At 41.4% G+C, this 27,572-nt stretch overlaps 1 protein-coding gene across 1 annotated transcript in view; it reads left to right on the forward strand.

The window, feature by feature from the left end:
* The first annotated feature begins 24,856 nt into the window (after positions 1-24,856).
* The window catches only part of LOC111145159 (sirtuin 1), a 28,864-nt gene continuing 26,148 nt past the window's right edge, over positions 24,857-27,572 (forward strand). The window contains exons 1-2 of the mRNA XM_022499854.1: positions 24,857-25,347; positions 26,922-27,038. Coding sequence (XP_022355562.1) covers positions 24,912-25,347; positions 26,922-27,038 — 553 coding nt within the window. The 5' untranslated portion in view covers positions 24,857-24,911. The remainder of the gene's footprint in view (positions 25,348-26,921; positions 27,039-27,572) is intronic.

Genomic DNA, 27,572 nt, shown 5'->3' on the forward strand with positions numbered 1-27,572 from the left:
CCAAGAAAGAATTCAGAGCCAAACTCTTAAGCAAGCGTTTAATAGCAGTTTAAAGGAAGGTGCACTCTGGAGATGGAAGAGCGGCAGGCCCAGAGGAGTGGCAGGCGGGTTGGGGGGGTTCACTAAGTGGGGGATCCGGAACGTCTTTCCTTTTTTTTAAAGCAATCTCTATGCCCAACCTGGCCTCGACCTCACAATCTCTGATATCAAGAGTCTCATTCTCCACAGACTCAGCCAGCCAGGCACACTTCTTTTTATGTTTAAATAGGTTATGTGTCATAGCTAGGGCAATTCCTGACCAAGGTTGCAACCAGTCATCTAAGGGACTCCTCCTACCAATCAGAAGTGGTAGTTTTGGGCCCTTATATGATCCTCGTCAGAAGCCTTCCCCTCCACCTCACTGTGAAGGGGTCAAAACAACAATGTAAACATATTATAATGAAGCTATAGGTTACTGTCAGAGCAGTGGTCCTAGGGAAGACTGCATGCATATCCCCTGGGGTCTGTCCCAGCTGTTTGGAACTTGGTTTCTGTCCTTTTATCAGTGGGATAGCACTTGTTCCCTGCCTATATCTAATTGCCTACTGTGTCACTGTCAGGGTCCAAACTACATAAAATTGAGGTTACAGACATTTTTTTTTTTTTTAAACCCGAGGCCCTGGGGCGCCTCGGTGGCTCAGTCCTTAAGCATCTGCCTTCAGCTCAGGTTATGATCCCAGGGTCCTGGGACTGAGCCCCACGTGGAGCTCCCTGCTCATGGGGGAGCCTGCTTCTCCCTCTCGCTCTGCCCCTCCCCCCTGCTTATGTGCTGTCTCTCTTACCGTCTCCTCTGTCAAATAAATAAATCTTTAAAAAAATAAAAACTGAGGCCCAGAAAGATTAATAAATTAGAGCCTCCCAGGCCTCAAAGTACCATTTAGTTCTTTTAACACTACTGTGCTTGAAAAGCAAAAAGGAATTATTTATATTTATTTATAATAAATATAAAGAAATGCCTTCTACATGGTTCCTGTGGAATATTTGCTCTAATTATCAGTTATGGCCTAGTATCATAGGTACTCTTGAGATTTTATTGCAGACTAAATCAAATGTTTTGGCTTCTAAACAGAATGTGTTAAGGTAAATTCAATGAGCACCCGCCTGGAAGGTAAGGGCTGGGCTTCCCATCTCTCTACAAAAGTGCCCATCAGTGGGGCTTCACAGCATATTGGAATCAGCTGGGCAGCTTTACAAATACTAATGCCTGGATCCCACCCCACCCCCACCCCCAGAGATTCCAATGTAATTAGTCTGGGGTTCAGCCTCAGCATTCAGATTTGTAACCACTGCAAGGCTGGAAGGTAGCCAAGGTTGGAAACCAGTGCCTTCCCAGTTCCAACCTTCTATCTTTAAAATGACTCCCATCAAAAACTGAGCATTTTTGCATAATAAGGGCTCTAGAAACTGCCATTGCCATGTATTGGATTATGTATAGAAAACTTTAAGACCTAACGTTAAGATTTAGATTTTGGGGGGGCGCCTGGGTGGCTCAGTGGGTTAAGCCTCTGCCTTTGGCTCAGGTCATGATCTCAGGGTCCTGGAGTCGTGCATCGGGCTCTCTGCTCAGCGGGGAGCCTGCTTCCTCCTCTCTGCCTCCTTGTGATTTCTGTCTATCAAATAAGTAAATAAATCTTTAAAAAAAAAAAAAAAGATTTAGATTTTGGTACCTTCCCAATCCCCAAGTCTCAAACTGTTTCAGTGCTGACCTAGATGGGGCCAGCTCTCCAGCCATCCACCCCAACTCTTGGAGCCCTGAGGCAGAGATTACATCCAGCATCTCTGGATACAATCCTCTATGGTTCAGGACCCTATTCCCCTTGGCAATGCATTGAGTTTGCTTTTGAGTGTGTTTTCTGATTGACCCTCTTCCAGCTTGCTAGGTTAAAGTTTTTTGTCTCCCTTTTCTAGCTCTTTTAGGTCTAAGAGGGAAGGAATTAATGAGGGAAGAACAAACCCTTCTTCCTCCCCCCTCAAGACCTGGAAGCTGGATGGCAGGGTAGGGGAACTGCAAATCCCAATGGAGCCAGTATAGACCAATCACATTCTAGCCTCAGGCAAAGCAAAATCACCTCCTTCCTTCCTTCCTTCCTTCCTTCCGTGTGTGTGTGTGTGTGTGTGTGTGTGTGTGTATGTGTGTGTGTGTGTGTGTGTGTGTTTGGTGTTTTAAGGTACATTAATGTTTGCCCCTACATTCCACCCCCTCCAAAATCTCCCTCAACTTGTTCAGGATTTCTGAAATTGCCTCATTTCCACCGTGTATGTACAGTGTCATTGCAAAACTCATTTTTTGATCACCTACTAAGTGCCAGGTGAAACATCTCCAAGTCCCAATGTTTAATTTAGAGCAAAGTAAGTGCTCTCTGTAAAACACATTCAACTGTGCAATAGTACTTTTCTTCACTGGACAGTTTGAGAATTTGTATTATAAAATGGTGAGATCCTGGGGCCCCCGGGTGGCTCAGTCCATTAAGCATCTGCCTTCACTTGGGGTCCTGGGATGGAGCCGGAAGTCGGGTTCCCTGCTCAGCGGAGGTCTGCTTCTTCCTCTCCCTTATCCCTTCCCCGCTTGTTCTCTCTCTCAAAATCTTTTTTAAAAAATAAAACGATGAGATCCTGCGACATAGGAATATTAAATGTTCTTTTGAATATGTAAATATGGAGATAATGCAAACTTCCTAAATTAAAAAATTCAAGAATTACACGATTTCAGAGCTGGGGAGCTGAGTCAATTGCAAATATAGTTGATACTTCAGCTGCTAAACAAAAAATCATTTCACCGCAGACCTTCGTTCTAATTAGTCTTGAAAAACGTGATGTTTGAATTGATGTGAGATCTTTAGGAGCACAGATACTGTTTAAACAAAATGATCCTACGTTTGAATTTTCTGTACATGCATCCACTTCCCCAACTGAACAGTGAGTACCTGAAACTCTGGAACCTGCCTCTCGTTTCAGCACCCCCACCCCCACCACGCCGGCCGCAGCACAGACCTTCCGCGAGGTCCGTGTTCAACAAATCTGTGTTGGATTTATAGTGCTTAAAGGAGATTGGTTCACTTCACATGGAAATTTATGAAGTCATGAGGTGGTAAAAAGATGGCCTCTGGGAAATAAATGTAAGGGAGAATTATGAAGGGAGAATCAGACTGGTTATGCTGCCTTCTCTAGGCGGAGGGACACTATTTCTGGCAGACCGGGGTACCTGTGCCCAATGAGAGGCCATTGTTCCCTTTTCTTTCTTTCTTTCTTTCTTTTTTTTTTTTTTTTAAGATTTTATTTATTTATTTCACAGAGAGAGAGATCACATGTAGGCAGGGAGGCAGGCAGAGAGAGGAGGAAGCAGGCTCTCCGCTGAGCAGAGAGCCCGCCCGATGCGGGGCTCGACTCTAGGACCCTGAGATCATGACCTGAGCCAAAGGCGGAGGCTTTAACCCACTGAGCCACCCAGGCGCCCCAATTGTCCCCTTTTCTATTACTTGCCTTGCCCAGTGCTAAGGGAGGGGAGGCCTGGAGGGAATAAAGATCATAATATACAGTCACTGACCAGGATTAATGTTCCATAATGTTATATTATAGAATAATTATTATATTATATTTATATATTTATATTTATATATAATATTATATAATTATATTTACTATAACTATATAATTATATATTATATCTGATATAATATATATTTATATATTATACTTATAATTAAAAGAATTATAATATTCTATAATATTAATATTCTACAACATAATATAATATTCTATAATATTAATATTCTACGGCTGAGGTCTTCAAACTGGAGGACTGGAAGATTTGCCAGGGGATACGTAGGTCCATATGATCTAAGAAAATTATATTCCCATACCCTCAACTATAGCCTTCGGTAGCCTGATTCAGGCTATCCTTACCTGTTTCCCTTTCATGATGGCATTTCTCCTACCTTACAAAGAAAAGTCACTGCCCACCTCTGTCCTGAGTACTACTGCCCTGTAACAATGTTCCCAGTGTACAGCTTCTAAAATGACACAGAAATGGGCAATGAGAAATGGCCCAATTTAATGTTTAACCAGGATGCCATAAGCAGTTCTTAGCCTCCTGCCTTTCCCAGACTTAAACATATTTCCGTTAAGAGTGGAACACTGATTTATAAGTGGGGTGTCCTGGCCTTGGGATGTTCTGAAATCAGCGTGGACAATGGGAGCAGTGGCAATCCTTGTTTAACCTAATATCCTTCATCCTTCAACTATTGTCCAAGAATGTACTGTTCATGAAGGAAAGTCTGGGAAAAGCAAAGAGAACTTCAGTTCTAGAATATCTTGGAACTATTGACAGGCTTAAAATAGCTTTTATTATGAATTTGTTTTGTTTTGTTTTATTTTGGGGGGGTTTTCTTTAAAAGAGGGAGAGAGAGGTGGGGGAAGGGGCAGAGAGTGAGAATCTTAAGTAGAGCCTGAGAGGTGGGGCTTGATCTCACAAGCCTGAGATCAGGACCTAAGGGGAAATCTAGAATCAGATGCTTAACCATCTAGAATCAGATGCTTAATCAAATGAGCCACCCAAGTGCATCTGAATTTAAGTTTTAAAAATTCTCTTCTCCTATTACAGCATTAATCCCCAGGATGAGTCATTACCTGGAAAGAAAATACCACTGAGTAGTACAGATTAGTAAGGCCAATTCTTTTATTTTTTTAAAGATTTTATTTACTCATTTGAGAGAACATGAGAGCAAGAGAGAGAGAGAGAGCACGAGCAGGGGAAGAGGCAGAGGGAGAAGCAGACTCCCCAGTGAGCTAGGAGCCCACCTGTAAGGCTCGATCTCATGACCTGGGGATCTTGACCTGAACCAAGGCAGACGTTTAACCAGCTGAGCCACCCAGGTGCCCCAGGCTGATTCTTTTAAATAAAACTAGGAAGTTTCTTTGAAGTACTGATTTTCTTTTCTTTTCTTTTCTTTTTTATTTATTTATTTGACAGACAGAAATCACAAGTAGGCACAGAGGCAGGCAGAGAGAGAGAGGAGGAAGCAGACTCCCCGCTGAGTAGAGAGCCCAACGTGGGGCTCAATCCCAGGACCCTGGGATCATGACCCGAGCCGAAAGGCAGAGGCTTTAACCCACTGAGCCACCCAGGCGCCCCCTGATTTTCTTTTTTATGTAAATACTCCACCGAAGAACCCAGAGATCAAGAGTCACATGTTTTACTGACTGAACCAGACAGGTACCCCTGGAATGCCAGATTTTTCAGGTTTTTGACGCTGGGTAAAATCCATAGACGAACATTTTATGTAATTTATTTGCGATTCCATATGGATTACTAAATGCCATAGTTACCACATGTTTTATTGAATCAAATTAAAAATATTTCTTCCCTTACTACAGATCATCTGTGTAAGTTTCCTGTGTTGCATTAAAAAGTCACTGTGAATGGGGCACCTGGGTGGCTCAGTAGGTTAAGCCTCTGCCTTCAGCTCAGGTCATGATCTCAGGGTCATGGGATGGAGCCCCCCACCCCCACCCCCACATCGAGCTTTCTGCTCAGCAGGGAGCCTGCTTCCCCTTCTCTCTCTGCCTGCCTCTCTGCCTACTTGTGATCTCTCTCTCTGTCAAATAAATAAATAAAGTCTTAAAAAAAAAAGTCACTGTGAACCATGAACTTCGTAGCTCTAAACAGCACACATTCATTATTGCAGTTTCTATGGGTCAGGAGTCCTGGAAGGGGTTAACTGAGTCTGCTACTCAGGGTCTCACAGCTGCAGTCAAGGTGTAATTAGGGGGCGCTGATCTCATTTGAGGCTTGGGGTCCTATTCCAAGCTCGATGATTGTTGGCAGAATTGAGTTTGGCCTTTGTAGGACAGAGGTCCTAGCTTTCTTGCCGATGTCAGCTGCTCCTAAAGACCCCTGCAGTTCCCCGTCAGGGGACAAGCTCACGAACTCCCTCACCACAAGAGAATCTCTCCAGTGGGCTAAACCAGGTTATAGAAGGTGACTTAATCAAATAAACAATTATTGCATTGTGTTCACAGGCGGGTGGGGGTAGGGATGACAGATACAGCAGGGCAGGAATATTAGGGGATATCTTAGAATGTTCTGCCCACCCCACCATCTTCATCTCATCACCATTTTTGAAATGTTTAAATTTTCTGCCTTCTATTACCAAAAACCAAAATTATGTTTTACTGGCTAGAGCAGATGATTAATTTCTAGTACTATATCACTTCCTCTTTTTGCTAAAATACACAGGGAAAACGTGATGTGTCCAGAGATGATGTATCCACCCATCTGTAATTAATGGAATTGTTTCGCAATCCTTACTTAACTATTCCTTAAAAACAATATCAGAAATCAAGATGTACACATAGATTTGCTGAGGAATGCCACATCTTGATAAATAATATAATTTTAGGGGATGCCTAGGTGGCTCAATTAGTTAAGCGTCTGCCTTTGGCTTAGGTCCATGATCGCTGGGTCCTAAGATGAAGTCCCACACCGAGCTCCTTGCTTAGCTGGTTAGCCTGCTTCTCCCTCTGCCTGCTGCGCCCCTGCTCCTGCTCTCTCTCTCTGACAAATAAATAAAAATAAAATCTCATAAAATAATTTAGCTATACATATTGCATTATTGTAAATTAAGTAATAAAATCCTTAAATTAAGATCATGTTTTATCATTATAATAAAAATAGGTTAATTTGTATCACATCAAAGTTGATTTAGTCTTATTTGCTTGCTTTTAATAACCTATTTAAATGATACATCCTTAGAAAATTTTTTTCTTGATCAAATTTATCATTTCTGACTCAACATCTGACTTAAACCCACAAAGTTCAAGGGAGACTATCCTCTTTCAGAGAGTGATGCACGTCCTAGAACAGGATTTTGGCCATCTAGGCATTTTGCCGGTTACCTGCAGATGATATTTAATCTTCATGGTAATTTTCGTTAGAATATGGTAGATCAACTGTAATTTTAATTATCCACCTTATTTCTTTCCTTTACCGTTATCATTGAAATTTAAGTGATTTATTAATTTAATTATTTAGTGAACTTGCAGTCCAACTAGCTTATATATCTATTTTAAGATTTATTTATTTATTTTAGGGGAGGGAGGGAAAGGAAGAAATTCCTCAACAAGACTTCTGGCTGAGTAGGGAGCCCAGTGCGGGGTTTGATCCCAGAACCTTGAGAACTCAACTTGGGCCAAAACCAAGAGCCAGAAGCTTAACTCACTGAGCCTCCCAGGTGCCCCTATATATATACACACACATGTATTTTTTTTTATACACACATATTTTTAAGTAATTGCTACACCCAATGTGAAGCTTGAACTCAGACCAAGAGATCAAGAGTCTCATGCTCTTGTGACTGAGCTAGCCAGGTGCCCCCAAACTAGCTTATATTTTAATTATAATTCCAACAGATGCTGTTAAGAGTTAGATGATTAGGTAGTCAGAGCCAGGTTTCCCCGACGAGAAAATATGGAGTCAGGACAGCGAAAATAAAACAGCACTAATACCCTGTTTTGCAGCTTAGACAGGACGGCTCTAGCATTCTGCTTTGTAGGCTTTGCAGAAATGACTTCTGCAAAATGTCCTAAAATAAGGCAATTAATTAGAAAGCATTTTCAATATCATGAGAAAGGGGCACTTGCCCCCTTGCTCCCTAAGACCCTAAATGTCAGCCAAAAAAAAGACCGACAGCCTGTTGACATTAACCTAATAGGTAGGCAGATATATGACCAAAGCCCTGGTTGACAGGTCTCTGCACACCCCAATTGCTTAAGATAGTTCTGCAAAAGAGCTCAGAAAAACCCCTAAACTTAGAAACTCCAGGGGCAACTGTCTCAGGCCCCTCTCCCTCTCTGGGAGCTTTATACTATTGCTCAATAAACTTTGCTTTGCTGCCTACCATCCTTCACCTGGTCTATCTCTTCAAACTCCGAAGCTGCCTGACCAAAAACCATGGGCATTAAAGTCAGAGAAATCCTTCAACAATGCTAGATTTCAAAATCCCACCTACCACAAAAGTTTTCTCATGCTTTCCACAAATACTTATTGAATGCCTTCTATTTGAAGGATAAGTGATAATATTCCCCATGTTCTCTGTGATCAGGAATTAAGTACTTCTTATCCATGTTCACATCCTATTATGTATCATTATATACTTGGTTGCTTTTATTTTTATTTTTATTTTTTTTAAGGAAGTCTCCACGCCCAGAATGGAGCCCAACCCAGGGTTTGAACTCATGACCCTGAAATCAAGACCTGAGCTGAGATCAAGAGTTAAACACTTAACCAACTGAGTCATCCAGGCGCCCACCCCCATTTTTTTTAAAGTAAGTTCTATGCCCAATGTGAGGCCTGAACTCAGAACCCAAGATCAAAAGACACATGCTCTACCAACTGAGACAGCCAGGCACTCTGTGTCACATTATGTATATAGTGGATACTTTGTAATCTTAATGAAATGATTAACTGAAGACCTAATACAAAAATAACCTTAACATCCTTAAAAAGCTTATCACCAAATAGGTGAGAAAATACAAATGCACGAATAACTATTGTAATGCTGGATGTGTAAAATATAAAATATTGCATCAGTTTCTATAGAAAGAGAGAGAAATATTCAAAAATGAAAATAAATGAAGATTTTAAAAAAGATTTTATTTATTTATTTGTCAGAGAGAGAGAGAGAGAGAGAGAGAACACAAGCAGGGTGAGCGGCAGGCTCCCTACTGAGCAAGGAGTCCGATGCAGGACTCGATACCAGGACATTGGGATCATGACCTGAGCTGAAGGCAGACACTTAATTGAAAATCCCTAAGTGAATAGTTCAACGTAGAATTAATATTAGTGGTTTCAGAGGGGATGGAGTAGGGAGAGCAGGTTTTTGTGCTGAGCCCTAGGTGTTATATGCAACTAATCAATCATTGAACACTACATCAAAAAATGATAGGGGAACGCTCCTACACTGTTGGTGGGAATGCAAGCTGGTGCAGCCACTCCAAAAAACAGTATGGAGCTTCCTCAAAGAGTTGAATATAGACCTACCCTACAACTTAGCAATTGTACTACTGGGTATTTACCCCAAAGATACAAATGTAGTAATCCAAAGGGACACCTGCACCCCAGTGTTTATAGCAGCAATGACCACAATACTCAAACTATTGGAAAGAGCCCAGATGTCCACTGACAGATGAATGGATAAAGAAGGTGTATATATGTGTGTGTGTGTGTGTGTATGTATATACATATATATATATATGTATATACATAATATGTATATACATATATATACACCTTCTTTATTCATTCATCTGTCATAATATTCCACTATATATATGCGTATATATATATATATATATATATATATGTATATATATATATATATGTTGCCATCAAAAATTGAAATCTTGCCATTTGCAATGATGTGGAAAGAACTAGAGGGTATTATGCTAAACAAAATAAGTCAATCAGAAAAAGACAATTATCATATGATCTCACTAATATGTGGAATTTGAGAAACAAGGCAGAGGATCATAGAGGAAGAGAGGAAAAAATGAAATAAGATGAAACCAGAGAGGGAGACAAACCATAAGAGACTCTTTTTTTTTTTTTTAAAGATTTTATTTATTTATTTGACAGACAGAGATCACAAGCAGGCAGAGAGGCAGGCAGAGAGAGAGAGAGGAGGAAGCAGGCTCCCTGCGGAGCAGAGAGCCCGATGTGGGGCTCGATCCCAGGACCCTGGGATCATGACCTGAGCCGAAGGCAGAGGCTTTAACCCACTGAGCCACCCAGGCGCCCCCATAAGAGACTCTTAATCCCAGGAAACAAACAAGGTTGCTGGAGTGGAGGAGTGTGGAGGATTGGTGTGACTGGGTGATGGACAATGGGGAGGGTATGTGTTGTGGTGAGCACTGTGAATTATATAAGGCTGATGAATCACAGACCTGTACCCCTGAAACAAATAATATATTATATGTTAATAATAAATTAATAGTAAAAATAAATTTAAAAATTTAACAAACTAATGATGTACTATATGGTGGCTAACTGAATATAATAATAATAAAATGAATTAATATTAGTGGCACAGTAGATTTTAAAAATAGGGTCCAACAAAGTTTCACATCAGACATATTTGATATCACATGAACTGATAAAATTAGGTAGAAATATCAGAGGGCTCCATACAAGAGGTGTAAGTGGTAAAGATGTTTCCAAGAAAAGATCACCTGGGTTTCTGTCCATTTCTCAATTCTTCAGGAGCTGGCCTAATAATTATGGCATCCCTTGATTTTACCTGGAGGACTTTTCTATGTCTTTGAGGTGAGCCTGTGCCCTCTTTGGAAACCTATAAGGCAAGTACAAAACTCCCTCACCAGTTTTTCCTCAAAGGGTTTATGATGTTAGCATAGAACCTCACTTACTAGTCTGAAGTTAGCTTGTTTTATTTACCACCTAACCCCTAAGAACTTTCTGCCACATGAAGCTCAGGACATATCATTAGACAAAAGCAGATCATTCTGATCTACCATTATCTCTCAAGTATGGGCTAATAGTTGAGTGAATAAATACCAGTCAAGAGGCTTCCCATCATTAGGAATTGGGAATAACAGAAGAGAATATTACTCATCTTAGTCTCCCCTGTTGGGTTTCTGCCTCTTCCTTTGAGGCACTAGTACCATGACTTACTTGGCTATATGAAGTTATACAGTATTAATGATTATGAACTGTATGGTTCATTTAAAAAAAAATAGCCCAAGGGCACCTGGATGGCTCAGTCGTTAAGGATCTGCCTCCAAATCAGGTCATGATCCCAGGGTCCTGGGATCAAGTCCCACATCTGTCTCCATGCTCTGTAGCCTGCTTCTCCCTCTCTCATTCCCCCTGCTTGTGTTCCTTCTCTCTCTGTAACTCTCTCTGTCAAATAAATAAATTAAAAAATCTTGAAAGAAAATAGCCCAGGGGCCCCTGGGTAGCTCAGTGGGTTAAGCCTCTGCCTTAGGCTCAGGTCATGATCTCAGAGTCCTGGGATCGAGCCCCGCATCAGGCTCTCTGCTCAGCAGGGAGCCTGCTTCCTCCCCTCTCTCTGTCTGCCTCTCTGCCTACTTGTGATCTCTCTCTCTGTCAAATAAATAAATAAATAAAACTAAAAAAAAAAAAAAAAGAAAGAAAAGAAAATAGCTCAAGCAGTTTTCAATAAGAACAAAGCTGGAGAACTGCTACCACCAGATTTTAAGATTTACTATAAAGTTACACAGTAATATACCATAGTATTGGTGAAAGACATATACATCCATAGAACAGAATAGAGTCCTGAAAGTGACCCACACAAAACCCACAATTGATTTTTGACAAAAGTGAAGAGTTAATTAACAGAGAAAGATAATATTTTTTAAAAAGATTTTATTTATTAAAAAAAAAGATTTTATTTATTTATTTGACAGCGAGAGAGGGAACACAAGCAGGGGCAGTGAGAGAAGGAGAATCAGGCTTCCCACCTGCAGGGAGCCCAATGTGGGGCTCCATCCCAGGACCCTGGGATCATGACCTGAGCTGAAGGCAGATGCTTAAAGACTAAGTCACCCAGGCGCCCCAAGATAGTATTTTCAAGAAGTGGTGATGGGTGCACCTGGGTGGCGCAGTTGGTAAAGTGTCTGCCTTTGACTCAGGTCATGACCTCAGGGTCCTGGGATTGAGCTGGCGATGAAGCCAGTGATGAAGCCCAAGATTAAGCTCCACATTAGGCTTCCTACTCAGCAGGGAGTCTGCTTCTCCCTCTGCCTGTGCCCCCACCCCATGCACATGTTCTCTTTCTCAAATAAATAAATAAAATCTTTTTTTTTAAAAAGTGGTGATGTAGGGGCGCCTGGGTGGCTGAGTGAGGCTGACTGGGAGCCTTTGGCTCAGGTCATAATCCTAGAGTCTTGGGATCGAGCCCCGCTTCGGGTTCTCTGCTCAGCAAGGAACCTGCTTCCTCCTCTCTCTCTGCCTGTCTCTCTGCCTACTTGTGATCTCTGTCTGTCAAATAAATAAATAAAATCTTAAAAAAAAAAAAGTAGTGATGGAACAAATAGATATCCATAGTCCAAAAAATAGCAAAAGAAAAACAAAAAGCACTTTGGCCCATACTTCATATACTTTATACAAAAGGTAGTGCAAATGAAGTGGATTTAAGTGTACACTTAAATTTAAAGTGTAAAACGAAAAAACTTCTGGAAAAAAATGTAAGAAAATATTTGTGGCCTTGGGTTAAGCAAAGAGTTCTTAGATATAATACCAACAACAAAATCCATTAAAGAAAAAAATGATAAATTGATCTTTAGTAACATTAAAAAGTTTTGCTCCATAAAGGGATCCAGTTAAGAGAATGAAAGACAAGCTGCAGACTGGTAGAAATATTTGCAAATCACATATCCAACAAACGCCTTTAATCCAAAATATATAGGGAACTTACAAGACATAGCAAAACACAGTGACAAAAAAACCCCAAGAATATATAGTAGGGAAAGGATAGTCTCTTCGATAAATGGTGTTGGGAAAACTGGACAGCCACATGCAAAACAATAAAAGTGGACCACTATCTTTTACCATACACAATTATCAATTCAAAATGGATTAAAGACTTGAACATAAAACATAAAACCATAAACTTCCTAGAAGAAAACGTAGGGAGTAAGCTCCTAGACATCAGTCTTAGAGACGATTTTTTTAGATTTGACACCAAAAGCAAAGGCAACAAAAGAAAAATAAGCAAGTCGGACTATATCAAGCTAAAAACCTTCTGTATAGCAAAGAAAACCATCAATGAGATGAAAAGGTAATCTATGGAATAGGAAAAAATATTTACAAATCACATATCTGAAAAGAGTTTATTTTTTTTTAAAGATTTTATTTAATTATTTATTTGACAGAGAGAGATCACAAGTAGAGAGGCAGGCAGAGAGAGAGAGAGAGAGAGAGAGAGGGAAGCAGGCTCCCCGCTGAGCAGAGAGCCCAATGTGGGACTCGATCCCAGGACCCTGAGATCATGACCTGAGCCGAAGGCAGCGGCTCAACCCACTGAGCTACCCAGGCGCCCCTGAAAAGAGTTTAATACCTGAAATATGTATTTAAAAAAATAAAAAACTCATACAATTCAAAAGAAAACAACCTAATTAAAAACTGGGCAGAGGATCTGAATAGACATTTTTCCAAAAAAGACATACAGATGGCCAAGAGGTACATGAAAAGGTGTTCAACATCACTAATCATCAGGGAAATGCAAATCAAAACCACAAGGAAATATTACCTCATACCTGTTAGAATGACTGTCATCAAAAAGATAAGCCATAATAATTGTTGACAAGAATGTGGAGAAAAGGAATGCCTGGCTAAAGTGTCTGCCTTTGACTCAGGTCATGACCTGGGATTGAGCTGGCGATGAAGCCAGCGATGAAGCCAGGCTCAGTCAGTTAAGGGTCTGCCTTCTGCTCTGGTCATGACCTCAAGGTCCTGAGATCAGTTCTGCATTGTGCTCCTTGCTCAGACTGCTCCTCCTTTTGCCTGGTGCTCCCCCTGCTTGTACTCTCTCTCTCTCTGACAAATAAATAAATAAATAAAATCTCAAAAAAAAATGTGGAGAAAAGGAAACTTTGTGTACATTGTGGAAATGCAGCTATAATGGAACACATAATAGCTGTTCCTCAAAAAAGTAAAATAGAACTAACAAATAATCTAGCAATTCTACTTCTGGATATTTATCCCAGAAAATGAAATCACTTTTTTGAAAGATATCTGCACACCTGTATTCATTGCATCATTATTTACAGCAGCCAAGACATGGAAACAACCTAAGTGTCCATCAAGGGGTGAATGGATGAATAAAATGTGAATATATCATATATGTGGACTATTACTCAGCCATAAAAAGGAAAGAAATTCTGCCATTTGCAACAACATGGCTGGACTTTGAGGCCATTGTGCTAAATGAAATAAGTCACATAAAAAAGATTAATATTGTATGATTTCACTTATAGGTGGAATCTAAAATCCAACGAAACCCATAAAAACAGGGAACAGATTTCATGGTTACCAGAAGCAGGGGGTAGGTTATCAAAAGGCATAAACTTTCAGCTATAAGTTATGAGTTCTGGGGATGTAATATACAGCATGGTGACTATAGTTAAAAAAAACTGTATTATAAAAAAAACAAAACTGTATTATATATTTGAAAATTGCTAGGAAAGTAAATCTAAAAGCTTATCACACATCATGCAAAATTTTATAACTATATGTGGTGAAATGTTAACTTATTCTGGTAATCATTTTGCAATATATGCATATATCAAATCTTTATGTTGTACACCTAAAACTGATACAATGTTATATGTCAATTATAGCTCAGTAGAAAAAAAGGGGAAGAAAACAACCCAATACAAAGAACAAGACTGATAAATTAGTTTACATTAAAATTAATGCTTCATTAATGGTTTATCAAAAGACACTGTAAAAGAGGTAGACACATTCTGTGAAAGACTAGTTGGAAACTCTTTTTTTTTTTTTTTTAAAGATTTTATTTGTTTATTTCACAGAGAGCGATCACAAGCAGGCAGAGAGGCAGAGAGAGAGAGAGAGGAGGAAGCAGGCTCCCTGTTGAGCAGAGAGCCCGATGCGGGACTCGATCCCAGGCCCCTGAGATCATGACCTGAGCCGAAGGCAGAGGCTTAACCCACTGAGCCACCCAGGTGCCCTCTTTTTTTTTTTTTTTTTAAAGATTTATTTATTCATTTTGAAAGAGAGAGTTGGTGGCGGGTGGGGGGTGCTTGGGCAGAAGGAGAGAGAGAAGCAGAACCTTGAACAGACTTCCTGCTGAGCGTAGAAGGCCAGTGCAGGCCTTCATCTCCCAACCAAGATCATGACCTGAGCTGAAATCGAGTCAGACACTTAGGGGCATCTGGGTGGCTCAGTCAGTTGAGCGGCTGCCTTTAGCTCAGGTAATGATCCTGGGGTCCTGGGATTGAGCCCCATATGGTGCTCCCTCCTTGGCGAGGAGCATGCTTCTCTCTCTCCCTCTGCTACTCCCCCTGCTTGTGCTCTCCCTCTCTCTGTCAAATAAATAAATAAAATCTTAAAAAAAAAAAAAGAGAGAGAGAAGTTGTGCTCTGATAAGTTGATCTATATGTAGTAGTATATACTCTGATACAAATACTGACCTGTGCTTTAAAACATAATGCTTTGTTACAGACCCAAGCTGTCTATTTCTCTGATGGGTTTGAATAAAGTATTTCCTTTTTTAAATGAGGGGGGAAAAGAGGTTATTATGACTGGATGCTGGTCATTGTCTTCTGTTTGCCCTCCACTCCATTCTGTCATCTTTAATGATAAAATTTCCCAGGCTTCCAGGTATGTAGCCACTTGTCTGTGTCTAGACAGTTGTATGGGAGAAATAGTAGTGTCAATTCCAGGATTGGCCTCTAAAAACTTTCAATAAATGTTACCTAATTTCCTTTGGTGTCCAAAGGCAGAGCTACAAAACAGAAGGAATGAGGGACAGAAGGAAAGCTGATCCCAAAATCCATCTGGTGAAGAGCAGCCACATAGGATGAAAAGTAAGTTTTATTGCATTTAGCTATTGAGATCTACAGATTACTATTACAGTAATTAGTCTACCCTAATACAACTCTGACAGTGACTTTTTTACTGTGTTCTTTTAGGACCTTAAATCTTCTTAGTGTTGTCTTGAGGGATGCTGTTGTGGAAACTTGGGGAGTCTACTTCAATGAGAACAGCCTTCCTTTTATATATTTAAGATATGTAATGTATGACATACTAACACACACATTATATGATATGTAACACACATGGTGAAGATTTCAAAAGGCACAAGAGATTTTATAGTTAAAAAAAAAATCATTTATACCTTTGTCTTTCAGTCTCCCATTTGCCCTCCCTAGGAGCAATTTCTGTTATCTATTTCCTGAGTGTAAGTGATAATTTATATACATATAAACATATGTACCGGTAAAATGTTTAACCAATTCCTCATTAATGGAAAATTGGTGTATTTACAAACTTTTGTCAATTTATAATAAGCAAGTGTATCTACAAAGTGGGTTTCTAGAACTGGAATTGCCAGAATAGAAGGCATATGCATTTTACATTTTGATAAATAGGGCCCAACCACCTTCCATGGAGTTGTACCAACTTACATTCTTACTATTACTATACAAATGGGCCTGGCTTTTCGGATCCTTTCCAATGTAACATATGGTCAAATTTTAGTTCCTTACTACCTTGATATGTGAAAAATAGCATTTTATTGTAAATTCATGAGTGAGGTTTTACATATTTCATGGGGTTTTTTTCTTTCTTCCTTTCTCTTTCACATGTTTAAAAGCTATTTGCTTTCCTTTTTCAGTGAACTGAACTCTTCATTTTCAACTGGACTATCAATCTTTTTTTTGTTGATTAGTGGGAATCCTTTAAATATTAAAGGAAATGTATCTATATTATATAATAGAGTTAAGATCATTCAATAGATAAATTCTGCTGCTAGAAACCAAAGTTTGAAAATCACTATGCTACTTTTTTTTTAAGATTTTATTTTTAAATCTCTACACCCAACATGGAGCTTCGAACTCACAACCCCAAGATCAAGAGTTATATGTTGTATCAACTGTGCCAGCCAGGCACCCACTTTTTAACCTGGCTTTGCTAATAAAAGCTTGCCCCCTCATCCCCTTGGGAATCTTTGTCACTTAGAGTCCCAACCAGTACTTGTGGTTGAAACTCTAGGACAGAGTTTCTCAACTGTGGCACTGCTGACAGCTTGGCTGGGAAATTATTTGTTGTATGGGGCTGCCCTCTATATTATAGAATGTTTAGCAGCATCACTGGCCTCTATCTGCTGAATGTCAGTAGTCCATCCCTCCTGCCTCCACTAGGTTATGACAACCAAAAAAGGTATTCAGATTGTCAAAAATCCTCTGGAGGATAGGCAGCAAAATTGCCCCAGTTGAGATCCTCTGGTCTAGGTCTTTATATTGCTGGTGGAAGGCAGTCTTACTGCCATTACTATTTGCTTTAGTCTGGACATCCCACACATCCACCCCCATGGTGTTTGATAATGTATAGAATACTATGTTCTGTATGGAAATACAACACTTGTGTGATAAACTAATCAAAAAGACAAAGAAATATGCATGAAACCATGAAAGAATAACATCTACTAAACTTATGGTTATACCTAGGAAATTTTTTAAAAAAGAAGCAATGTATGGCAGGAAAGATAGCCACCACTTAGGCCTCACAGGGTGAGAGGAGCTTGATGAGATCTCCAGAACCCAGAGTGTAGCACTCAGGTTGCAGTTTCAAAAAATGGTTCCTCTTACCTTTTAAAATTATTATTATTATTATTAATGTTAAATCATTATTATTACATTTATTTGTATATATTCTATAATTATTATTATATGTTATATGTTTATTACTATATATTACTGTTATATATTATACTTATTAAATTAAATTATTATTTCCTTTTAATTAATTAATGCATATAAAAGCTCATCTTTTTCTTTTTTATTTTTTTAAAGATTTTATTTATTTATGGGTGCCTGGGTGGCTCAGTGGGTTAAGCCGCTGCCTTCGGCTCGGGTCATGATCTCAGGGTCCTGGGATCAAGTCCTGCATTGGGCTCTCTGCTCAGCTGGGAGCCTGCTTCCCTCTCTCTCTCTCTCTCTGACTGCCTCTCCGTCTACTTGTGATCTCTCTCTGTCAAATAAATAAATAAAATCTTTTTTTTTAAAGATCTTTTTTTTAAAGATTTTATTTATTTATTTGACAGACAGAGATTACAAGTAGGCAGAGAGTCAGGCAGAGAGAGAGGAAGGGAAGCAGGCTCCCTGCTGAGCAGAGATCCCGATGAGATGCAGGGCTGGATCCAGGACCCTGGGATCATGACCTGAGCTGAAGGCAGAGGCTTTAACCCACTGAGCCACCCAGGTGCCCCAGTGCTCATCTTTTTTAAAAAAGATTTTATTTATTTATTTGAGAGCAAGAGCACAAGAAGGGGGAGGGTCAGAGACAGAAGCAGATTCCCTGCTGAGCAGGGACCCCCCCTGAGATGATGACCTGAGCCGAAGGCAGATGCTTAACTGACTGAGCCACCCAGGAGCCCAAAATGCTCATTTTAATACATGAAATTTTAGCAAGAGATATTTATTGATGTGTCCTCAACCCTTCCATCTATGCCTACCCCCTCTCTCAGGGATGTTAAATTGTTAACATTTTGACATGTAACTTTCTATACCTTTTCCAAGCCTCTATAGCCCTATTTATCTATAATTTGTATATAGAAATATACAGGTTTTAAAACTAATAAATAAGGGATCTTTATCAAACAATAAAAAGATCATAATGTACAAATTTTTGTGCAACTGGTTTTGTCACAGCGTATCATAAACATTTCTCAAGATCAGTTATAGATCTCTTCAATGATTGCATAATATGCCATACTAGGTATACACCATAATTTGATCAACAGTTTTCCTAATGAAGACATCTGGATTGTTTTTTACTTTTTTTCCTGCAACATCAGTACCATAATAAACATTCTAGCATTCATAGTCTTATACGTTTATTTCATTAAGATAAATGGGATTTTGGATTGAAGTGTATAGGTGGGGGTACCTGGATGGCTCAGCCAGTTGAGCATTTTACTCTTGGTTTCTGCTCAGGTCATGATCTCAGGGTCATGAGATCAAGCCCTGCATCTGGCTCTGTGCTCATCTACTTCAGATTCTTTCTCCCTCTCCCTCCAGCTCTCTCTCTCTCTGTCTCAAATAAATAAATAAAATCTTTTTAAAAATGTATGTGTATATTTATAATTTTAATAAATATTCCAGATTACTTTCCAAAACTATGATAGCAATGCATGTGTATGAGAGTTTATCAGTTTCCCCATAGCGTGGTAAGCAATAGATAGTAACAATAAAATTTATTCTGTGTTTACCTACTAAGAGGTGGAAAATGGTACCTTGTTGTTTTACATGCATATCTCTGACAACTAATAAATTTGAATATATTTAAAGGTTTTAGTTAGTCAAATGTATATATATATTTTTAAAGATTTTGTTTATTTGACAGACAGAGATCACAAGTAGGCAGAGAGGCAGGCAGAGAGAGAGGAGGGGAAGCAGGCTCCCTGCTGAGCAGAGAGCCCAATGTGGGGCTTGATCCCAGGACCCTGGGATCATGACCCAAGTCAAAGCCAGAGGCTTTAGCCCACTGAGCTACCGAGGCACCCCTATTTTTTCTTTTTTAATTCAATTTTATTAAAAAAAATTTTTTTAAAGATTTTATTTATTTATTTGACAGAGAGAGTCAGTGAGAGAGGGAACACAAGCAGGGGGAAGCTGGAGAGGGAGAAGCAGGCTCACTGCTGAGCAGGGACCCTGAAATGGGACTTAATCCTAGGATGCCAGATAATGACCTAAACCGAAGGCAGACGCTTAACCGACTGAGCCACCCAGGCGCCCCAATTTTGTTTTTTTACTTAATTTTTTTGGTGACCCATTCAGGGAAATATATACTTTATTTTATTATTATTTTTTAGATCTATTTATTTATTTTAGAGAGAGGAAGTGTGAGTGGGAGGAGGGGCAGAGGGAGAGGGATAGAGAAACTCTAAGCAGAGTCCTCACTGAGTAAGGAGCCCGACTCAGGGCTCAATCTCAGGGCCCTAAGATCATGATCTAAGCCAAAATCAAGAGTTAGATGCTTAACCAACTGAACCACCCAGATGCCCCTCTTATTGTATTTTTAATCTGGATCCTCAGTCCACCTAGAATTTATTTTTTAATTCACTGTGAGGCAGGATTCTGTATTTTTCCACATTAATAAATAGTTTTGTCAATACTATTTTTGGGGGATGCCAGTTGCACATGTGGGTTGAGCCTCTGCCTTCGGCTCGGGTTGTGATCTCAGGGTCCTGGGATCGAGCCCCACTTTGGGCTCCCTGCTCAGCAGGGAGTCTGCTTCCCCCACCACCCACTTTCTCTGCCTGCTTGTGATCTCTGTCTGTCAAATAAATAAATAAAATCTTTTTTCAAAAAGATTTTTAAAAGGTTCCCTTTAAAAAAAAAGATTTTATTTATTTATATGACAGAGAGAGAGAGGGGGAACACAAGCAGGAGGAGTGGGAGAAGGAGAAACAGGTTTCCTGCTTTGGAGGGAGCCCGATGGGGGGCTCGATCCCAGGACCCTGGGGTCATGACACGAGCCAAAGGTAGGCACTTAATAACTGAGCCACTCATGTGCCCCTGTCAATACCATCTTTTTAGAAGACAGAGTTGGTACGAACTCCCCTAACAAATTGTAGTCATATGAGATTGATATTAAGGCTATAAAGCCAATTTATTTGTTTATATAAATAGAACTGAACTCTTCAAACATTTTTTTCCCTAGTGGGAAATCCTATATGGGAAATGAAGTTAACTGTTGAAGGCTGCTTAGGGGGCTTAGCACTAGAAAGCAAGTAAAGAATCTTAGTGACTAGTGCTAGAAGTCTATGACAGCCTTTGGTAAAAAAAAAAAAATGTTTTGTCTTTGTCCCCTATTCCTGACACAGAACACCCTTGTAATTGCCCGAGTGATGGGAGCTTCTTTTGTTATTCATAATAAGCCCCTTTCTGTCACTTCTGAGTTCATGCTAATGAGGTAGCTCTTGGCGGGGCTTGGCAGCTCTTGGGGGGCGGGGCAGATAGCCTCAAGACGGGGCTTGTCACCACAGAGATAAGTGATTAGCCTGTGGGAACTTTGAGCACCACTTTAGACCTCCAAAGACTGGGTCTGGGTGTGCTGGGGATTGAGCTCTATAAAAACTCTTGAACAGGGCACCTGGATGGCTCAGTGGGTTAAGCTGCTGCCTTTGGCTCAGGTAATGATCTTGGGGTCCTGGGATCGAGTCCCGCATCGGGTTCTCTGCTCAATGAGGAGCCTGCTTCCCTCTCTCTCTTTCTGCCTGCCTCTCTGTCTACTTGTGATCTCTCTCTGTCAAATAAATAAATCTTTAAAACAAAACAAAACAAAACCCTCTTTAACAATTGGGAGACTGCTGAATTGGTGACCAGATTCACATCCTGAGAGGGTGGTGCCCTTCAGCTCCATAGGAACAGGACCTCTGGTGCTCAGGACCTTTCCGTACCCTACCTTAAGTATCTCTTCATCTGGCAGTTCACTGATATTCTTTGTAAGGATACAGAGGAAATGTTTACTTTGTAAATGTAAGTAATGTGTCTTCCCGAGTCCTGTGAGCCATTCTAGCAAATTCTTGAACTTTAGGAGGGTACCATATGAACTCGCCACTTACAGTCAGTCAGTCAGAAGTACAGGAGTTCTAAGACTTGTGTTTGGCATCTGAATGGGGAGCCGTCCTGTGAGACTGACTCCTGAAGCTGTGAGGTCTTTACTAACTCTGGATAGTTAGTGTCAGGATTGAGCTGAATTACTGAACATCCATGTGGTGTCTGAGGAATCAGAGAACTGTTGTTGGTGCTGGAAAACACCCCAAAGGCCAGTGCATCTGTGTCCACCTGTCAAACCAGGAGCCATCAACCTCATGTCATGTTCCACAAACTTTCTCACCTGAACTATGCTGGGGACAAACTGAATTTCCTTGCCTTGTTTCTTTGCCTTTATTTTTTTTTTCTTTTCTTTGCCTATATGGAAATAATATTTATTTACATTCTTAGTTTATTCTTTCATTCAATAAATATGTGTGCTAGTTACTCTCATAGTATGTATGATACAGAGGTGAACTGGATGAATAAAATTCCTGCTCTAGCTGGGGGAGACCATCAATAAAACATAGAGAAACATAGAGAAAAATAAGTTAACAAAGAAATAGAGGAATGTGTTTTATAATGTATTAAATAAGGAGTAGAGAGGACTTGTTCTAGGGAAGGAGGCACAGGCAAAAATGTATGACAGATATGTGGCAGACATTTGTGCACTTAAGTGCTTTCAGAGTTCTTTTCTTTTAAGAATTTATTTATTTATTTGACAGACCGAGATCACAAGTAGGCAGAGAGGCGGGGGTGGGGGGAAGGGGGGGGAAGCAGGCTCCCTGCTGAGCAGAGAGCCCGATGCAGTGCTAGATCCCAGGACCCTGAGATCATGACCTGAGCCGAGGAGATGGCTTAACCCACTGAGCCACCCAGGTGCCCCGCCTCTCTGATTTTTCAACACACCAGTGATCATATTGATCACATAGCATTTCATAAATACCAGCAAGTGTCCTTGATGAACAATATATGTAAATGAATCAATAAGTAACAGCCCATAAGCTTACAAATGTCTTTCTCAAAAAAAGCTAGGAATTTTTTCTCTATTTTGTTTAAAGGTAAACTGTTCTCTTTATTTTGTAGGTTTTTGTTGTTGTTGTCATTGTTAAGTAATCTCTACACCCAAGGTGGGGCTCAGTGGCTCCCTCCGTTAGGCTGCTGCCTTCAGCTCAGGTCATGATCCCAGAATCCTGGGATCCGGTCCCATATTGGACTCCTTGCTCAGTGGGGAGTCTGCTTCTCCCTCTGCCTGCTGCTTTCTCATGCTTGTGCTCTCTGTCTCTCTCTCTAACAAATAAATAATAAAAATCTTAAAAAAAAAAAAAAAAGTCACATGCTTTGTTGACTGAACCACCCAGGTACCGAAAATTTTTTCTCAATTTTGATGGGATAGTGACTCTCAACATTTCATATATTACATCCCACCAGTGTGGTTGAGAATCAATATATGAAATATTTTGTTGGTTAAGGAGGAGAAAGTGGGGGAGAGAATAGGGGCAAGACTGTCAGCCAGGAAAGGTGAGGTGCCTATGTAATTAGGAATTGGGGAGAGTGTAGGAGGGAAGGAATGACGAGGATTCAGGTACCAATGGGTTAGAAGGTCTCAGTCTGAAAGAACATCTCAAATATGATTCCAAGGCTTCAAGAACAAAAGAGATTGCTTTCAGATATGAAAAGTGACTAGGAGGGAAAGTTTCTCAGTTTAATCTGAAATGCAACAACTTTTGGATCAAAAGATTTATTTTTATTTTTATTTATTTATTTTTTAAGGATTTATTTAATTTGGGGGAGGGAGGGAGAGGGGGGAGAGAGAGGGAGACAGGGAGGGAGGGGAATGGGAAGAGAGAGTGCACCACGGGTCCTGTGAGAACCAGTGCCAGTGAGCTATGGAGGGCCAGAGGAAGAGAATCTCAGGCAGACCCCAGTTTAGTGGGGAACCCCAGGCAGGGCTCTATCTCATGACCCTGAGATCATGACTGAGCAGAAACCAAGAGCCAGAGGCTTAACCAACTGAGCCACCCAGGCACCCCCAACTTTTTGGTCTGGATGCGACCTCAGAGATACATTTTCAACTTTTTTTTTTTTTTTTTTTTTTTTAAAGACTGAAGAAACAGGGGTCCTGGGGGACTCAGTCCTTAAGCATCTGCCCTCAGCTCACATCATGATCCCAGGGTCCTGGGATTGAGCCCCATGCTTCCCCTTCTCTCTTCACAAATCCCCCTGCTCATGTTCTCTCTCTCTCTCTCAAATAAATAAAATTAAAAAAAAAAAAAAGAATAAACAAGTTGCTTGCCTAAACTTTGACAGTTGGCTCAGTATAGGCAGGCCCCCATGGTTAAGGTATGGTTTACTATAAACTTGGAGTGGAGAAGTCCTTGAAGCCATTTTCATGCTGCACTGCAGAGGCAGCTCTACCAAACATTGGCTCTAAATCAGTCATGTGTTACAGGAGTCCTAAGTTACGGCTAGATACGGAGTGACAGTGTTCTGGAATTTCAAGTAAAGTGTAAAGCAGAGGGCTTTCTAGTATGCAAGGAACTACTCTATTTTTTTATTCATTTATTTATGGGACTGCTATTTTGAGCTACTAGGTACTCCTCACTTTACATGTATCTCATTCAATTCTTACAACCCTAAAAACATGACCATTTTAGAGATGAGAATATTGCATTTAGAAAGGCTAAACTGCTCAAGCTTGCAGGCAAGAATCTCAAATCCCAGGCCAAAGTCAGAAGAAGTGTATATACGGGCGAAGTCAGGTTCATTCTGCTTCTTTGCATATCGCCCTCTTGACCCAATACACTCAGAGACGGTAATTCACACACCTTTGGAGCCAAGGTGGGGCCAGAAAGCCGAAAGGCTGATCTCCAACCCCGGTCAGAGTTTTTCAAGGCCGATACAGGCCTTTAAAGCTTCGACAATTTACACCACCCTGCAAGTAATGAGGGTGGGGAGCAGTCAGCTAAAAACTGGAGCACGAGGAAAAAGGAGCAAAGAGGAGCTGTCAGAACCGTCTGAAGAGGGTGAGGAGTGAACTGTGTCTTTAACCTCTACTTATGCTGTTAACAAGACTATCCAGCGTTATTTCACTAACCTAATCCTTGGCCAGCTTCAGTCCTCATCGCCTCTCAGGAACTGTTTTAACCTCTTAGTTTAGATCTGGAAAAGACTAAGACAAGCAAGGTGTGCACTTCCGACTTAAGTGGAGACTCACAGTGTGAACCAAAACTTGAGCCATCCGGGGGACAGCGATTTGAAGCCAGTTTTGAAAAGAAGTTGGGGAAATGGGCGGGTTTGGCTGCTAGACGCGCCTGCCGCAGAGGGGTGGGGTCGCGTTTCCTCCCAGCCCACGCCGCCTCCGCCCGCCACGTGACCCGCCGTGTTGTGGTCCGGCCCCCGTGGGTGGCGGGAGCGGCGGGAGGGCGGGGGCGACGAGGGCCGGGTCACGTGACGGGGTTTAAATCTCCCGCAGCCGGAGCCGCGGGGGCGCCACTGCCGCGAGTCGAGCGGGAGCAGAGGAGGCGAGGGAGGAGGGCCAGAGAGGCAGTTGGAAGATGGCGGACGAGGCGGCGCTCGCCCTTCAGCCCGGCGGCTCCCCCTCGGCGGTGGCGGCCGAGAGGGAGGCCGCGTCGCCGCCCGTCGGGGAGCCACTTCGCAAGAGGCCACGCAAAGACTGTCCGGGCCTGGGGCGGAGCCCGGGCGAGCCCGGTGGGGCGGCCCCTGAACGTGAGGTGCCGGCGGCCACCGGGGGCTGCCCCGCGGCGGCCGCGGCTCTGTGGCGGGAGGCGGCAGCGTCGGCGGCGGCGGGCGGGGAGCGGGAGGCCCAGGCGGCGACGGCCGGAGAAGGAGACAATGGGCCGGGCCTACAGGGCCTATCCCGGGAGCCGCCGCCGGCCGACGACTTCTACGACGACGACGACGACGACGACGACGACGACGAAGAGGGCGAAGAGGAGGAAGAGGCGGCGGCGGCGGCGATTGGGTACCGAGGTGCGCAGGGCGCGAGCGGCAGGGACTGCGCATCCCCTCCTCCCTCTCTTGGGGCCCCTTCTGGTATGGGGTTGGGGGGGTTCTCTGAGGCGGGCTGGGGGCTCAGGTCTGGTTCTGTGGCGTCCCTCTCCCCACCACTGGCCTCGACCGTGCACCTCTCCGGCTGATGGCCGGGCTGCTGGATCGACTCGAGTACTCCCTCCCTCTGCTCCTTCTTTCCCTCCTTCCGCGGCCCGCCTGGGCGGCCTCGCGCTTTGCGCAGCCGCCGGGCGGCTAAGCTCCCGCAGTTGGTTTTAAAGTAAGTTTCCCTCTCCTCCTACTCTCTTTAGCATATTGCCTTTGTTCAACATCTTTCGCTTTTCCACACCCCTTACCTGCACTGTTAAATCTGCAACTTTTGCTGGTCCTTTGCATCAACCTTAGTTATCTTTGCAAACTGACACACCTGTGCAGTTCTTTTTTTTTTTTTTTTTTTTTTTTGAGGATCTTTATTTTTAAACTTGTTTTAAATTTTAGGGAGCAGAGCTGTTTCTAAAGTCATAGTCTGCAAAATTTGAAAAGCATAGCTTTTTCTAAAACATTACCGTTCTTTGGTGCAGTTAATGCTGGGTTTGGAGCATGATAGTACTTTAAGACTATTTAATATAAGTAGTACTTTTTCCCCTGATTATATACTTAGAATTTTTTAGATTAGGTGTAATTTTGTATGTTCACGTATATCTGTAACCCCGAAATATGAGTTGACATTTTTCTGGTATGCTAAAACATGTGTTAGTTGTGTATGTCATGTCCTGTCATCTTTGAGGGTTTTCATATTTTCAATCTGAGGAGTTTCTGTCCTGGTTGGATGTTCGTCTTTATCAGTAAATCCAGTCAGCAGACCATTTGATTATACGTGTGCATTAAGGTCTAGATTAGTAAATCGACCCTTGATTTCAGTAAACAGTTTAATATGGGAAACCACGCAAATGTATCTTTGTATATCTAGTATTATATGAGAAGGGCATAGTCATACTTAGGTTTGAATGACTTGTGAAGTTTTTGACAAGTTTCATGAATTCCTGTTTTGATCAATAAATTCAGTGTAACTAGAACTTTTGTGGGTTTTTAAAAATTAATTAATTTTTTAAAGGATTTTATTTATTTATTTGACAGAGATCACAAGTAGGCAGAGAGCCAGGCAGAGAGAGAGAGGAGGAAGCAGGCTCCCTGGTGAGCAGAGAGCCCGATGTGGGGCTGGATCCCAAGACCCTGGGATCATGACCTGAGCCGAAGCAGACGCTTTAACCCTCTGAGTCACCCAGGCACCCCAAGAACTTTTGTGTTTTGATTAAGTATAATTCTAGATTTTGATGAACTTAAAGTTTTAAGATTGTGCACAGAATCCGTAAAGATGTGTATATACTGCTCCTTTGAATGGTGCAGGCTGACCCAGGAGGCATTTTTTAACCTAGGCACTATGAATGAATGTTCAGTGGTTTATTCAATCACTGCATCATAACTGTTACAGATCTTCATACATTTTAGATGCTACTTGTTTCAGCAACCTTGAGTTACTTTGGGTTCTTTTGCAGGTGACCTTCTGTTTGATGATGAAATAATCACCAATGGTTTTCATTCCTGTGAAAGTGATGAGGATGATAGAGCCTCACATGCAAGCTCTAGTGACTGGACTCCAAGGCCGCGGATAGGTATGGTTTCAGAGCTTTAGAGAATGTGCTCTTTGTGTATCTTTTAAAGTCAACGAAAAATAAAGTTTTCTGTACCCTTAAAACCTGGTGATGAGGTTTTTAGGTATTTCCTGAGATTTAGTGTCTGCTTATGTTTCCGGGGGAAAGTCTAGTGCTTTGTTCTGTTTTTGTTTTTAAACAGCTAAATAAGCCCATGAAAGCTGGCATCTGGTATTTCTCAGGTCTTTCACACTCCTCCAGTTCTTCACTTGTACCCCCTCTGTGTGGAGTGCTTTTTCTCCAGTTAAAGTATCTTGCTCTTTCTCAATTCAAATCTGTCCTTTTTTCTTTTTTTTCATTAATATTTACCACTTCTTAATAAGCTCTGTATCTAACTTTTTTGTTTTAGTTCCTGTATATAGAATATAAACTCCATGGGAGCAGGGATTTTTGACTGTATGATATAGCATTTTGTTGCTGTCTAGAAAAGTACCTGGCACACAGTTTGTGCTCAGTAAATGTTAAGTATGGATAAAATAGGAAGGTATTTTGACG

This window comes from Enhydra lutris, unplaced genomic scaffold (genome assembly GCF_002288905.1).
Source record: "Enhydra lutris kenyoni isolate GAN:26980312 unplaced genomic scaffold, ASM228890v2 scaffoldscaffold12, whole genome shotgun sequence".
In the NCBI taxonomy this organism is placed as follows: Eukaryota; Metazoa; Chordata; class Mammalia; order Carnivora; family Mustelidae; genus Enhydra; species Enhydra lutris.